Source organism: Lipotes vexillifer, unplaced genomic scaffold (assembly GCF_000442215.2).
Source record: "Lipotes vexillifer unplaced genomic scaffold, Lipotes_vexillifer_v1.1 scaffold670, whole genome shotgun sequence".
In the NCBI taxonomy this organism is placed as follows: Eukaryota; Metazoa; Chordata; class Mammalia; order Artiodactyla; family Lipotidae; genus Lipotes; species Lipotes vexillifer.
In genome coordinates, this window is record NW_006778108.1 from 1,107,739 (window position 1) to 1,123,110 (window position 15,372).

At 56.9% G+C, this 15,372-nt stretch overlaps 1 protein-coding gene across 1 annotated transcript in view; it reads left to right on the plus strand.

Moving 5' to 3' along the window:
- NINL (ninein like) overlaps positions 1-15,372 on the plus strand; it is a 70,457-nt gene that overhangs the window by 18,363 nt on the left and 36,722 nt on the right. The window contains exons 4-11 of the mRNA XM_007451440.1: positions 393-565; positions 1,953-2,019; positions 4,399-4,589; positions 5,263-5,415; positions 7,243-7,410; positions 10,929-11,065; positions 12,032-12,172; positions 14,558-14,732. Of these exons, the coding sequence (XP_007451502.1) occupies positions 393-565; positions 1,953-2,019; positions 4,399-4,589; positions 5,263-5,415; positions 7,243-7,410; positions 10,929-11,065; positions 12,032-12,172; positions 14,558-14,732 (1,205 nt within the window). The remainder of the gene's footprint in view (positions 1-392; positions 566-1,952; positions 2,020-4,398; positions 4,590-5,262; positions 5,416-7,242; positions 7,411-10,928; positions 11,066-12,031; positions 12,173-14,557; positions 14,733-15,372) is intronic.

A 15,372-nucleotide genomic window follows, 5' to 3' on the forward strand; every position in this document is an offset into this window, starting at 1 on the left:
GGGGGGGGGGGGGGGGTCCTGTAGTGAATGGGGTGGGTGAGACGTGACCTTCTGATCTCTAGAGCAGTATGTTGCTGGATTATTGGAGGCTTTTCTCCTTGTGTAAAAAGCTAGATTTTTGTATTAGTCTTTTATTGCATAACAAAAACATATTTTGGTTGGAAACATTTAAACAGCACCTCGAGTTTAGGATGGAAAGTCCCTGCGTCCCAGCCTGGCTGTCTCAGCCCCAGCCCCACTGTCGACCGTTCCCTGTGTTCTTCCAGGTGTTTTCCATGTGTGTCCCTGAGAGCCACGCTTTGCGCCCGAACCTGCACCTTCGTAAAGGGCATCTTGGCAGCACATGTGGGCCCAGAGGCTGTTTGAGAGAACACCTCCCGTTTTTATTCCAGGTGCCCCCCGGGCCGTTCCCCCAAAGTACGTGAGCGGCTCTAAGTGGTATGGCCGTCGGAGCTGGCCCGAGCCCTGCGATGCTGCAGGTGGAGCCCCCTGTTTACCGGAGCAGCCTGGCAGGCCCAGTGTGAGAAGCCAGCTCCGACGCTCCGCATCTCTGGAAAGTGTGGAGGTGGGTCGACCCCCCCTTTGCCCTCGCCCAAGTACGCACCCCCCCCCGCCATAATCACTGCTCATGTGACACGATACGGGAAGATGGGAGGGGGCATCTATCTGATCGCCAGAGCACTTTGGGGAGTGACATCTAGTTTTAAGGTGTCTCTGGGTCTCACTGTCTGCAGGGAAACTCTGGCCACAGAGCGTCCTCCTTCAGACATGGGGGCCATGGAGAATCCCCTGCTCACCACTGCCCCCGCCCCGGCACTGCCAGAAGGACAGGAAGGTTAATCAGCCGAGGATAGAGGGAGCAGCACTGGGGGCGACTGAGGCTCACCCTCCACAACTTGGCAGTCATGACATGCCAGATGCCTCTGGGGACCCCAGGCTCCCTGAGCTGTCCACTGCAGGAGCCTCGAGGGCTATGTGTCAGGAAGGACGTCCACGGGGCAGATCCACACCCCACGGGTTAATCGTGGCCCGTTGGACCTCTTTTTAGGGTTCCAGAAGGTTCCTGGCTCCTCCCATGATGTCCACCTCTGTCTGATGAGGCTCTAGGGGAGCTTCCCTTTAATAAGACAGCTCTGGGCCCCCATATTAATTTGTTTATATTTTCAACATTTGTTGAGGCCAATAGGAAAAGCAAATAAATATGTATTTAGATCCTGGAGTCGCTTCTCTCAGGGATGTGCTGCACTTGGGCGGCACCAATAAACCCTAGGCCTTTGCTGCTTTATTCTCTCTCTTAAATTTGGCCCCAGGGATGGAAGGCTTCATGTGTCCACGCCATCTCTGTGGTGCCGTTCTGCTTCTTAAAACCATCTTTGATCCCCAGAACTAGGACCCTAGGGTTGCTGCCTTTAGGGTTGTCAGCAGGTTGAATGCATTAGAAAAATGAGATATACCACCTGCCCCCAGAGCTCCAGCCTCAGTTCAGCGCCGTTTCTAAGTGCTGAGTCCTGGTCAAGCCAGTGTTCCTTCCAAAATCAGAAGCAGACTTTGACTTTGTGGTCTGTGGACTCGGTCACAGAAGCATGAGGTTTTACTGGACTTCTTGGTGGCCCAGCCCCTTGGGCACTGAGGTCTCAGCAGATCACCTGCTGTCTCCGGAGCACCTGGGGGTCAGAGACCTGCTCTTCCTTGACTGTTGCCAAAAGACATGGGTCATGAGGGGCGGGATGCAGAGGGTGCCGAGTGCAGGCCGCAGCGTGCGGTCCGAGAGAGGGAGCTGGTGTGCACGGGGCCTCGTGGCTGACCACCAGGGCTGCCCTGTGGGCTGGGGCTCCCCTTCCTCAGGTGTCCCACCCACCCAGCCCCACCAGACCGTTCTGCTTGTTCCCAGTGCTCCGTCCGCTGCCCTTTCCTCTGGGGACTCACACGTCCTTTTCTTTCTGTTTTTCCAGAGTCTCAAGTCCGATGAAGAAGCCGAAAGTGCGAAGGACCCTCAGAATGAGTTGTTTGAAGCAAAAGGTAAAGCCCAGCCTTGTGGTCGGTGCCACCTTTGGCCAGTGCTAGGCTGCCAGGCAGCAGGCTGCCAGCCAAGGACAATTTCCTGAGAAGTGCCCGGTGTGGGTGGTGTCCCTGGGGGGCCCTTTTCCTGGGGGCAGGGTTCCAGCTCTGGGAGACCCCTGAGATCAGACCCTCAAGCGGGGGCCGCTGGCTAAGGGAGCAGCTTCACGGTCTGGGAGGACGAGCATGACCCCAGCCGGCAGGCGTGGGCCTGGGGACTCCTTCCTGAAGCACCCGGCCTGGGCCAGCAGCCTCCCTGCTGCCTGGGGCCCTGTCTGCCCCACGTCGAGCATAAGACGTGGTTCTGGTCCTGGAGAGCCTAATGGAGCACCTGGAAGGCAGCCGCAGGCGTGCTTAGCAAATCTGGGTGCATCAGCACATAGGTCTGCAGGTGCCTTAAGGACACCTCCCACTGGAGTGTGTCACAGGGCAGAACGTGCAGGAACATGGCTCGAGGGCGAGACCCGAGCTGACCTTGAGCTTCTCCTGAGTGAGAGGTCTGCACTGGCACTGAGCATTATCCAGACTGTGGTCCTCGGGGGCTGAGGCTCTTGGTGGCTCAGCGTTGAGCTTGGTGACGTCAGGGGAATGACCGGAGTGCCTGTGCTACTGGACGAAGCAGATGGACGCTTTTGTGTCCGGAAGGGCAGCCAAATCATGTCCTAAATTCCCTGGACTCTGTAAATCTAGGGGACGAGAGGAAGGGCTCCTGGGGAGGTTATTCACCAAGTCATTTCGGACTCTGCCCAGAGACAGGTTGGAGTTCTTCTTTCCCTCCAGGTTAGAACTGACACTGGTGTGTGAACAGTCATGTCAGACCTCAGAGGACTTATTTGCTCCTCTGCCAGCCATGAGAATACACCCCGGTGTCAGAATTGCTCTTCCATTGTTAAGTAGAACTTTCAGATGTTTTAAGCTGGAAGGGATCTCAGAGGTGGCCCTTTCCTTGTGTTTTCCTCAGCTCAACCCACAGCATCATTCGTGAGCACACAGGCCCTAGCTTTCCTTGGCAAAGTGGCTTTCTGATCGTTAGTTGGGTTATCAAAGTAACGCCAAGGTGGCTCCTCTCCTGAAAACTCTAGACCACTGGCCGAGAGCCCAGGTCTGGTCAGGTGCAGGCAGCCCTCTTCCTGTGTTGGGCTGGGTGGTGTGGCCTGGGCGTGGAGGGAACTCTGCTTTGAAGCCTCGCTCATCCGAGGAGAGCTCCTCGTGGGCACCCCCAAGGTCTGTCCCCTTCGAGAGGGTGTTTCTCTGGCAAAGCTTCAGAAACCTCAGTAAGCCACCTGGCTAAAGTAGAAAAGTTATGAAACCTGGCCATCTGTCATCCAAACTCACTGAGGTGTCTTTGCATCTCAAAGATACCTGTGCCTCCTGCTGCGAGGTGGCGTGGAGAACACAGTGCACCTTGGGACGTTTTTTGCCAGAAAGAAAAAGATAAAACTGAGCCTGAATCCAAACTAGGCTTTGATGCTAACTTCCGGTTTATAGACGATGTTAGTGATGGAGGCATGCGAGGAAGCAGAGTGGGGCAGGCAGTGAGGTTCTCGTGTTCCAAGGACTCGAGAGGAATAACCACACGCACAGGGAGGATTCTGTGTTGATACTGATTCAAAGAAATCAACTGTCGGGAGACTCTTGAGGGAGAGCTGGGTAAACCATTGTTGGTTTGTAGGGTGATAGTGGCATTGGGATCAGCAGTACACACGAAACACACAGGGGTGAGAACACAGCAGCTGGAATTTGCTTTCAAATACTTGGGCAAGAATAAACAGGGGTAGATGAAGCCGGGGTGGCCTGCTGCCCAAGGAACAGGACCACTGGCCTTTGCTGGACTGTGCTCTTTACTTTGGGTAGGTTTGAAGAGTTTCTAAAAATTAGTGTTTTAAACCTGACCTTTTTGTTCTAAGTACAAACCTTGCAGCTGTGCTCTCAGTGCTGTGGCTTCGCAGGTTCCCTTCAGAAAATGCTTTCTGGGACTTCCCTGGTGGTCCAGTGGGCAAGACTCCGTGGCCCCCATGCAGAGGGCCCAGGTTCGATCCCTGGTCAGGGAACTAGATCCTGCATGCTGCACCTAAGACCCGGAGCAACCTAAATAAATAAATATTTTTTTGAAAAAAGAAAATGCTTTCCCCACATGCAGCAGATTCCTCCATTTGATTGTGAAAATTTGCATAGAATGGAAGTGGAAGAGTTGTACCGTGAGCACTGTGTACCCACCACCTGGATTCCTCCTTTGAAGCTTGTCTCTCACCTGTGTCCACATGCCCGTCCCTCTGCCCATTCATCAGTCCGTCCGATTTCAGAGTAAATTACAGCCTTGGTATGTGTGCCCTGCTTCAGGCCAGCTGCCAACCTGGGGTTCTGAGGTCTTCGGGAGCCTCCGGAAGCCCTGCAGCTCCTCCTTCGACACCCCTGAGAGCCGGGTCCGGGGCCTCTGGGAAGAGCTGGGTGTGGGCAGCAGCGGCCACCTCACCGAACAGGAGCTGGCCCTGCTCTGCCAGAGCGTCGGGCTCCAGGGCCTAGAGAAGGAGGTGAGAGAGGGCGGGGTGGACCTCCCTGATGGGCTGGGTCTTTGTGGTGGTCATGGCTGGTGCTGGGCCTGGAAAACCCCGTCACCGTCAGACGCTGATTCAGTTCTCACCTTCTGGTCTCACATCCCATGCTGACTCCCAGGGCTTGTGTCGAAGGTCCGTCTGTGGCCGCCTTCACGCAGGATCCTCCTCTGCCGGGGGCACTCCTCCCCCACCCCTCCTCAGTGGCCCAGATCTGCCACCCAGCCCAAGTGTGGTGCCCGCAGCGTCTGGCTACGCTCCCAGCAGCTGTATTCACCCCTTCCCTCCTGCGGGGGCCAGGGGAAGTGGAGGGCAGTGTGATGGGACAGGCCCCTCCTTACTGAAGTGCTCTTAGCCCTGCCCTTGCTGACCCTGAGCTGCTGGGGGCCCGGGCCATGTTCCATACGTACATGTCCCTCCATCCAGCAAGCTCCTGGCACGGCAGACACGGGACGGGTGTTTTGTGGGTTTTGGGAAGCTCAGGTGGCCATTCACAGCAAGTGTGTGGATTTCACAAGCCAGAGCGGGGAGACCACTGTTTGGATAGGACAGCGAGCCGCCTGCTTGGGGAGGGTGGGGGCCAGGCCTGGGTGGGGTGGGCACAGCTACAGTGGGAGAGCCTCTAAGCAGATGCCTGGGGGCTTTTATTTAGGAACTTGAAGACCTTTTCAACAAGCTGGACCAAGACGGCGACGGCAGAGTGAGTCTAGAGGAATTCCAGCTTGGCCTGTTCAATCATGGATCCCCTCAACTTCTGGAATCTTCCACACTTGTCAAACCGAGCGGGTCCTGGTCTCATTACCAGGTAAAATGGGACGATCAACTCTTGAACCCCAGAGCGACTGCCATCACTCTTTGGCTTTCAGCATCTTCTGCAGGCCTGACCTCTCTGCCTGGTCCCCACAGAGGGTGCCCAGCAGTTGGTCGGGGTGTGTACACACGCGTGTGCTGTGGGAGGCTGTGCAACCTTGGGCTGATCTGGCATTGCTCCTGCCAAGCTGTGTGTCACTGGTGAGCTACTCACTTTCTCTGAGCCTCAGGTTCCTTGTCTGTAAAATGGACTCACCTACCTCATAGGGGTCATATGAGGATTCCCTGACAGTTCCTTGTTATGCCTCAATGTGGGGTACACTGTGTTCCAAAAAGAGCACCCCCTTTCCCTCCTCCCCGGAGGGCAGAGTCACTGACGGGTCCGTGTCTTCCCCAGGATTAGCCTTAACAAGCATTCCTGGAGCTGTGCTCTCCCCATACTGTATACGTGAGTTTTATCCTGTACAAGGCCTGCTGGAGGAGAGATTTTAGGTGGTTATTTAAATTGTGATGTTCGGTGCATTTGGTTTTTCTCAATCCCAGGACAGTCAGCCTCCGTCTCCCACCACAGGGCACGGTTGTCCTGGGCAGTCTTGCTGAGGCTTCTCTGGCCGACGTGGCTGATCCCGCAGTTTGTGGGCGGTGATGCAGGAACAGTGACCTTGTTCTCTGCTAGGCCAGGCGCGTCTGAGAATCAGGTTTCTGCACCTGAAGCCACTGAGACAGGGAAGGAACCAGGAGAGACGAGGGATGGTGCCAGGCCACCTGAGGGCAGAGACCACAGTGCAGTCATGCCCAGAGCCTGTGGGAGGGAAGGCCTCCTCTGAGGTACAGCAGCCCCCGTTCCTGCCCGGGAAGTGCTGACATGGCCATGGGGTTGTGTCCTGTGCATGTGGATGCCAGCGTGGCTGGAGTGGTGACATGGGGCCTCGCACCTGGGCCCAGACGGAGATTCTCCTGCTCCATCAGGGGAGCAGGTGGGCCTGGTGGTCTGGGGGCCCCAGCTGCTGCTGCTTGTTCTGGCCCCGACTGCAGATGCGTGTCTGAAGGGCCCTGCCCTCCAAGGGGCAGGAAGCACAACTGGATTTTTTTTTTTTTTTTTTAGATGTTGGGGGAGGTAGGAGTTTATTAATTAATTAATTTATTTTTGCTGTGCTGGGTCTTCATTTCTGTGCGAGGGCTTTCTCTAGTTGTGGCAAGAGGGGGCCACTCTTCGTAGGGGCGCACGGACCTCTCACTATCGCGGCCTCTCTTGCTGCGGAGCACAGGCTCCAGACGCGCAGGCTCAGTAGTTGTGGCTCACGGGCCTAGTTGCTCCGCGACATGTGGGATCCTCCCAGACCAGGGCTCGAACCCGTGTCCCCTGCTTTAGCAGGCAGATTCTTAACCACTGCGCCACCAGGGAAGCCCCACAGCTGGATTCTTGCAGTACCTCGGCCTCACCGGTCAGCCTTCTGGCTGAGGGATTTTTTTGCCCTTGTCTTAAAACTCTCTGACCCTGAATCCTGAGGACACGCATCCTCTGCTTGGGCCACTCCCACCCTCCTTCTGAAGCCCGTCTTGGGTTTCTCTGCACAGACCAGGTTTCCCTCAGCAGGAGGGGAGAAATTACCTCAGGGCCTGGCAGGCGCTGGGCATCCCCTGCATGGCCTGGCATGGACAGTGCTGAGCCCTGGGCTCGAGTCAGATCCTGCGGGCGCCCCATTCCCTGGAGCAGGAATCAGCACTGTTCTCAGGCCTCGGGGAGGCTACACAGGCGGGGAGGTCAGGGAGGGTGCATGAGGAGGCCACAGGGGCTCACAGAGCTTGTCCCGACGTGCAGGTCCCAGAGGAGGGTGGTGGCCAGACCACCACGTCATCCCTCGTGTCCGTGAGCTCGGGCCCGCGCCTCTTGTGCAGCGTGGATGACGGCACCGGCTTCGCCTTCCCGGAGCAGATCGTCACCCTGTGGGCCCAGGAGGGGGTGCACAACGGCAGGGAGGTCTTGCAGGTTTGGACCGGTCGCGCACGGCTGCCCCAGCAGAGGTGTCTAGGTGGGCGGGGCCGCTGCCCACAGGGGAGGCTGGACGGAGCTCCCCCCGTCCCCCCTACCGCAGACACAGGCCCTGTGCAGGGAAGGCCCATCATAATACTTTTTTCTTTATTTTTTGATATTGAGATATAGGAAGTGTTAAAAACGTAATAAGTAAAAAGCAGAGAAAACCACAGCCTGAAACAAATCCATTTGAAGGTAGGTTTCAGCATCTTAGACTCTCCCCCCCAGTGCGTGTCAGCCCTGGAGCTGATCTGCTGACCTGGAGGAGGGACGTCTTAGTGGACACCACTGTCACAGACGTCCGAGCGTTTCTACTCGCCCCGGATGAGTTCTGTGGGGAGTTCCTCTCCCCGTCCCTGCCCTCCGACCTCCCTCCAGCGGTCACACACGAGGAGGCCTGTGCTCTCCCTTTTCAGTCAAGTCCCCTCTGTGGGGACACAGGGCAGCCCTGGGGCTTTGGAGGGAGTTCTGCCCTGGGTGGCAAGTCAGGTGCACACAGGGCGGGCACAGCAAGGGAAGAGTGCTGGGGCAGGTGTGGCGAACTAGATGAGTTAGTTTCATTTCCAAATTTCACTTTCCATTGTGAAAAAAAGCTTCAGCTCTACAGAAATCTATAGAATAATAAAGCCTGCCCCCCTCTGCTCCTGGTCTCCAGGGATGGCGACAGGTAAAGGTCTGGTGGGCATTCTGCAAGCTCTTCCCTGGCACAGGAAAGAAATGCATATTTAGACATTCCCATTTAAAAAATTTCTTTTGCAAAATTGGTGTCATACCGTATACCTTGCTAATTTACATTACCCTTTCCCTGTCGTGGGACACGTATGTTTTTTTCCTGTTATGAATCTCGTCACCTGTAATGCACGCATACCTTTCTGCCCCTATGCTGGTGTTTCTCGGTAGGGCGGATTCCTGAAGGTATGCATTTTACCTCTTGATAACTTCTATTGTATTGCCTCCAAAAATGTCCATATTGGCACAAAACCAATAGAACAGGAAGGAGAAAAAAAACAGCCTTTAAGACAATCTGCCCGACTCCTCAGGCCAGACTCTCCTGGACCTAAGCTTCGCCATTGATGAGTCCCGCTGCCCAGCAGCACGGGCGGAGCCCAACGCAAGGCCATCCCTGGACGGCTGGCCCACAGGACTATTCTGAGAACCAGAGGCTGAGGCCGGACCACTGAAACTGGCCCCCGGGGAGGGCCAAGAGCAGAGGGGCTCATGGTTTTTTTGGTTTTTTGGTTTTGGCTGTGCCACACAGCATGTAGGATCTTAGTTCCCCAACCAGAGATCGAACCTGTGCCCCCTGCAGTGGAAGCATGGAGCCCTTAACCACTGGAAAACCAGGGAAGTCCCAGAGGCTCATGGTTTTGAGATTCTCCCTAAGACGCTGCTCCTGATTCCCTGCACTTGGAGGTGGGCTGGCTGCCGTCAAGGATCCAGCCAGTGACGAGTCTCACGCTTGCCCCCGACACTTCAGGACTTATTCTTTTTACTGCTCTCTTGCTGTCACAGCATGTTTCCATTCCTTTAGCAACTGATGATTTTCCAGTTGCTCAGCGTTTGATTCCATTGAATTGAGAGGCAGCAATGTTACTGAACTCCCCTCAGCAGGACCCTCCATGTGGCCCCCCAGGCGTATCTGTCCCCCTGACACAGGGTGGCTCTCGGGCAAGCTGGCAGTCAGTCGGGGTGTCCTGGTGCAGCAGGTCCATAACTGGTCACCTGTGACACTGGGCGGGACCGCCAGCTGCCCCTGAGCACACCTGCCTGAGAGAGGTGTGTTCCCTCGGGGAGGAAGCCCACTAGGTGAGCCCCGGCCTGGACGTGCTGGCCTCCCACACCCAGCTTCTCCGGACCTCACGCGAGTGTCTGTGGGACCACCGCCAGGGCTGCTCTGCGGATTCCTGACCTCCTCAGGAATTGGGAGCCACGCAGCCGGGTGTTCCTAGCCTGGGGTCTCCAGGAGCCTGCCCTGTGGTCTTCCCGAGGCCCAGCAGGATGGAGAGTGGACCTTCGTCGGAGGCTGGAGGCCTCCCCTCCCTGCCATGTGGGCTCCTCCCCAGGGCAGCCTGAGCCTCCTCCCAGCATGGCTCTGGCTTCCCCAGAGCCCCATCCAGGAGAGCGGAGAGGGGCCTCAGCCTCCCACGCCCTGGCCTGGGAAGCCACACACTGCTACCTTGGCACCATCCTGGGGTTTACGTAGGTCCGTCCCGGTCAGCACAGGAGTACATGGGCATGAATGCCAGGAGGCAGGCGCCCACGTTGTGCCACGTGGTTTTTCTAATCGGGAAGCTGCCGCTGGGACCACTTTCTGTCCTCTGCCCCCACCCATGGTTTCGTTGCTGGGAAGTGTGCGCTTGTGTCAGAACTTCAGCTTCCCAGTTGCTGCACACGCTTCATTTCTCTCTGGAAGCACTCGCGGCCCAGAGGAAGGACGGAGATTCAAGTCTCCGCCTCATAAGTTAAAGGAAGGGCCTCCCCGTGGGCCCTGCCACGTGCCTGCCCCGCCCGTGTGTCTGGGCCTTGTAGTCAAGTGCGCCCATAGCTGAAGGAGCAGACATGGCAAAAGTGTTCCTACTGGGCAGCCAGCAGGATGGACGAGCGTTCCTGTCCTACTCTCTCTTTCTCTTATTATGGTAAAATACATAAAATAAAATTTTTCCATTCTTTTAACTGTACTTTTCCGAGAATCCCGAGAGCGAATGAGTGTGACTCTCTGGAATGCTGGGCTGTGGCTTATCTCTCTCTGATAGGTCTTGTGTCCACCAACAGAACCCCCATCTGTTCCTGTATCTGTTTGTGTAGTTCAGAGACATATTAGTCAGGATTCTTTGAGTCTGAAATGGCAAAAACCCAAGTCAAACTAGCTTGGGCAGGAGGAGGACGTTAGGGACCATCGTGGTCAGTCGGAGAAGAATGTTAGGCTCGGGGGTCCCAGCTCCGGGTGTTGTCTGGACTCTGCTGGTGGGGGCCTTGGCCTCAGGTCCAGTCCCCTTGTGCAGCTCCCCAGGGCCCACGTGGTTTATACAACACCTGATTTCACAGGGAAAAAGCCCTTCTCTGGCCTCCCTATCAATCCCCAAAGTCCTCTGCTTGGGACATGCCCCCTTCTGTGTCTGTCACTTTGTCCAGGGAGGGGGACTCTGTCCAGCCTAGGTCATGCCCACCCTCGAGGCAGGGGGGGACACTGGGGTTGACAGGGATGGGGGGACCGTAGTGGGGATGGGGGGACCTGGGGTTGACAGGGTTGAGGGGACTGTAGTGGGGATGGGGGGACACTGGGGTTGACAGGGATGGGGGAACCGTCAGAGGGGATGGGGCAGGGGAAGGGCTCCACCCAAGGGGCAGAGACTTTGCAGAGAGAAAAGGAGGGTGCAGGGACAGCGTGGTCTGGGCCTGACCGTCCTGAGGGAGCCAGGAAGTGTCTGGAGACCCACTCATCCTGCCTGGCTGATGGGCCTTGCTGTTTTCAGAGCCTCGACTTCAGTGTGGACGAGAAGGTGAACCTTTTGGAGCTGGCCTGGGCCCTTGAGAACGAGCTCATGATGGTGGGCGGTGCCACTCAGCAGGCAGCCTTGGCCTGCTACCGCCAGGAGCTGAGCTTCCGCCAGTAAGAGCCCCGATGGGGAGGGTGTGTGGGTGCCCCTGGCTAGACCGGCCTCCTTGCCCCCAGGTTCGGGCACCCGGCAGGAGGAGGAAGGATGCTTCAAACACAGTCACAAAGCACAGCACGGCAGTTGGGCCAAGAACACAAACCATTTTAACTGGGTTTGGCTCTGGGTTTGGTTGGCTTTTCAGGCCGTCTGTCTGCTGAGCAGGTTGGCACAAAGATTGGTTTTCGTGTGTTTATTGATGTTCTGAAGCTACAGAAAAGGCTGGCAGAAATCCCAACCTCGATCCTCAAGACTTTGCATCTCATTAGGTACCAACAGATGAGCCTTCTGTCAGGCAGTTCAGCAAAGGGGACCAGAGAAAGACTGTGCTTTGGGACAGGGATGCCTCTTCAGTGGGAGAAACGGGCACCAGAATAGCTGGTGCCAGAGATGGTTTGCACAGAGCCTTGGGTGGGACCCAGGGTGACCAGACAGGGACAGGGCCACATACAGGAATCTCCTCTGTTCTGGGCAAGTCCCTGCACAGTCACTCTGATGCCAGGCTGCAGGTGGCAGGGCTGTGGCCAGGCAGGATAATGGGTGGTCAGCCTTATCCCCTTCATGCATCCAGTCCCAGGTTAGCTGCTAGGGCCCCGAGGCCCAGCTGCAGGCAAGAGGGAGCGTAGATAAATTCCTGCCTGTCCTGAGGCCATCTGGAGGGGTGGCACGCTGCACGTTCTAGGCTCAGACCTCCTGGTTCAGAAACCTGCTAGAAACCCCTTTGCCAGGCAGGCAGTTGGCCTGTCACTGTATGTGCTTCTGTAAACCGGGCACAGTAACTGTAGAAACGGCCCTGGGAGGAGGTGGGTCAGAGCCCAGCGCTGGCTGCTGCTCAGTGCCATTAGCCCAGCCGTGTTTGTTCCTGCGGACGGGCTTGCTGGGCCCAGAGCGGTGTCCCCTTTGACCCCGCCTCCTTCACACAGGGGGCAGGTGGAGCAGATGGCCAGGGAGCGGGACAAGGCGAGGCAGGACATGGAGAAGGCAGAGCAGAGGCACCTGGAGTTTGTGAAGGAGACAGACGACCTCCACTCTGCCCTGGAGCAGCTCGCAGAGGAGAACGTCGGGTAGGTCCCGCGGGGGTCCCCGGCTGAGGGTGGGCAGTGGATGCGGGCGGCCGCAAGCTGAGGCCCTGCTGTCTCACCTGAGCCCAGCACTCTGCTGACGTCCTTCCTTGACGGAAGACGGTGCATTTTTAGGAAGCAGTCTTGCCCTTCGCTTGGGAGTGTGGCGTCTGGCCGAGTGCCTGTGACGAGCGTCTGCAGGGGAAAGTGCTCTGCTGGCCTCACTCTCTGCTCCATCCGTCGGGGTCTGTCCCACTCAAGCTGAGTCTTCTGTCCGTGCCTGTGATCATCGAGACGGGTGGACGTTTTGAGAGGACTAGGGAATGGCTTTGCTGCCTGTTGGCCCCGCAGGAGGAGCCTGGGGCCCCAAACCGCACACCGGGCATCGCCCATCGGGTGGCCTGAGCGGACTCCTGGTGAGCTGGCCGGGATGGTGGTGGACAAACCAGAGGAAAGAATTTCTGACCTTTTTGAAAGGCTTTCCTCCTCCCCTGAGGCGCCACCTGCCTCCCGGTAGCTCTTTATCGCGGCTGCACTCTGCCGCATCCCTGATGTGGGCGGACGTGGGACTGTGTCCTGAGGCGAGGACTGGGGACACAGGGTCCTTGGGGCTCCCTGCTCTGGAGCAGCCTGACCCGCACACGTCCTTCCTCAGTGGCCTGTGCTGCCCCCCACCCCAGCGCCCACAAGCTTAAGTGTGGACGATTTTAGATGATCGGTCAGGGAGCTGACAACTGATTTGCGTTGGTCTTGGCCCAGTCGGCCTGACTCTCCCAACCACCCAGAAGGGACTCAGGGAAGTTCTCTCTGGGTCAGAGAACCAGAGACTCCAAGGCCATATCTCAGTCCAAGAATCTGGTGGGGGAACACACGAAGCCTCGAGGGCCACGCGAGTGTTTGGATTTTGCCCAGTGAGCAACGGGGCATCATTGGTACGTTTTTAGAAATAGTTTTTGTGGTTGTGTTAGGTTGTTTTTATTACAAAAGTAGTAAATGATACATGTTCATTGTAGAAAACTTAAAAAATACAAGTAGGGACTTCCCCAGTGGTCCAGGGTTTAAGAATCCGCCTTCTAATGCAGGGGATGCAGGTTCGATCCCTAGTCAGGGAACTAAGATCCCACGTGCTGCAGGGCAACTAAGCCCTCATGCCGCAACGAAGAGCCCGCATGCGGCAACTAAGACCCAATGCAGCCATAAATAAATAGATAATAAAAAAGAAAGAAAACACAAGTAAAAGGAAAAATAAAAGCAAAAGTCTCACGTCCACAGAGGTTGTCACTCCTAACATTTTTTGTGAGTCCCTCACTTTTCCGTGCACGTGATTACTTACAGAATGGTGGTGTGCTGCATATGCTTTCTGATGGCCATGGATCACCCGTGATGTGGGTCTGTTCTGCCGGATTTTACTGCACCTTTCCCCTCTAAAGAGTGGAGTGATATGATCAAATTTGTATTTGTAAAGTTAGCCCCAAGATTTGTGGGCTGTTAGATTAATCACACTCGTCAAACCTTTTCCCTAAGTGATGGCTGCCCCACTTCCCCTCATGCCCCCGCCTCGAAGCTCTGGGGTGAGATTGAGGGAGGCCGAGCCCACTGTTTCTCATGCTCGATTGCTGACATGGCCAAGGTCTGCCGAAGAGTTTCATTCATCTTCAGTCTAGATAGACTGGGTCTGAGAATCCTGTTAAACAGCTGTTTTAGTGATAAAGCTGAGATCTAGCACTGTTTTCTCTGCTGATAGAAATGGTTATTGCGGGGACTTCCCTGGTGGTCCAGTGGTTAGGACTCCGTGCTTCCACTGCAGGGGGCACAGGTTCGATCCCTGGTTGGGGAACTAAAGTCCTGCATGCTGCAAGGTGCAGCCAAAAAAAACCCCAAAGAAATGGTTATTCCAGAGGATCACGGCAGAGTCTGAGGGGAAGGGCCTCCGCACCTTTCTCTGGCTGCTCTGGGATTCGCCACGTACTGGTTTTCTGATGCCTGTGTCCTCGTGACAGAGGCTGGCTTCTGTGCGCATTTGGTCACCGAAAGCTTTGGTGCTGCCTTTATTTATTGATTCATTTTTTGATGATGTGGAGGAGGTTGAATGGCTGAGGAGCGTCAGAGACCTACCCAGAGGTCACCCGCTAGCTCACCCCAGAGGCCAAGGGACCCGCTGGCTCACCTTGTCTGTGTGGGGTCACCTCCACCAGCCCCGAGGAGGGATTTAAGGAGGCCCCGCATCCTTAAATGGCACAGCATCTGCAGCTCTCTCATCTGCCAGGGTGGACAAACGAGTCCCAGACGCTGTGGCCGAGTGCTCCAGCGAGAGACCCCGGGGGGGTGGGGGAGGCCCAGGTGGTGCCCCTCAGGAGCCTGATGAACCATGTGCCATGTGCCTTGCAGACGCCTGGAGCAGGGGTACAGGGAGAGGCTGAGTCTCCTGCGGTCCGAGGTGGAGGTGGAGCGTGAGCTGTTCTGGGAGCAGGCCCGGCGGCAGAGGGCTGCGCTGGAGGAGGACCTGCAGCGCCTTCGGGCCGAAGAGGCCAGCCTCCGCCAGAAGCTGAGCCTGTCCCTGAAGGTAGGGGTGTTCGGGGGGCGGAGGGGTGCCTCCCCAGGGCCTCCTGCCCGAAAAGACGGAGGCGAGGTTGCCTAAGGGTCCATCCTCCACACCCACACCTCCCTGGTCCAGGATTAAACCCTCCCCGTGGTGCTGGGGGTTTCACTCTAAAAAACATTTCCTGCAGCCACGGAAAGAGCCCATTTCTCAGCCAAAGCAGAAAGGGTCCTGGCTTTCCTGGGAGACACATGGTCCCTCATCTCCAGCCGTGTGGGCAGCAGGATGGGGGACCCGAGGGCCTCTGGGTCAGCGGCTGCAGCCACCTCTGCTGCACCCCTGGGACCAGAGCACCAGTGGGGTCAGCAAAAGACAAAGGCATCAGCCTGCGCCCCCAGCCCTGGAGCAGACGCAGTCTTCTGGGCTGTGGAGAGCGCCCCACGACCAGTACCCACCCTGCATTTGCTTCCAGTGAGGTGTCCCCGGCCCCCCTTCCTCCTCCTTCCCTAACTTGGGGCTGCGGGCTCTGTCCACACCTGCCCTGCCTCCCTCGCCTCAGTTCCCCTGGAGGACAGGCTGGGCACATGCCTTCTTTTTGGTCCTCGTGTCTGAGGACACTGCCTTGCTCCTGGTGGACACCGCCTTGCTCCTGGTGGACACCTGG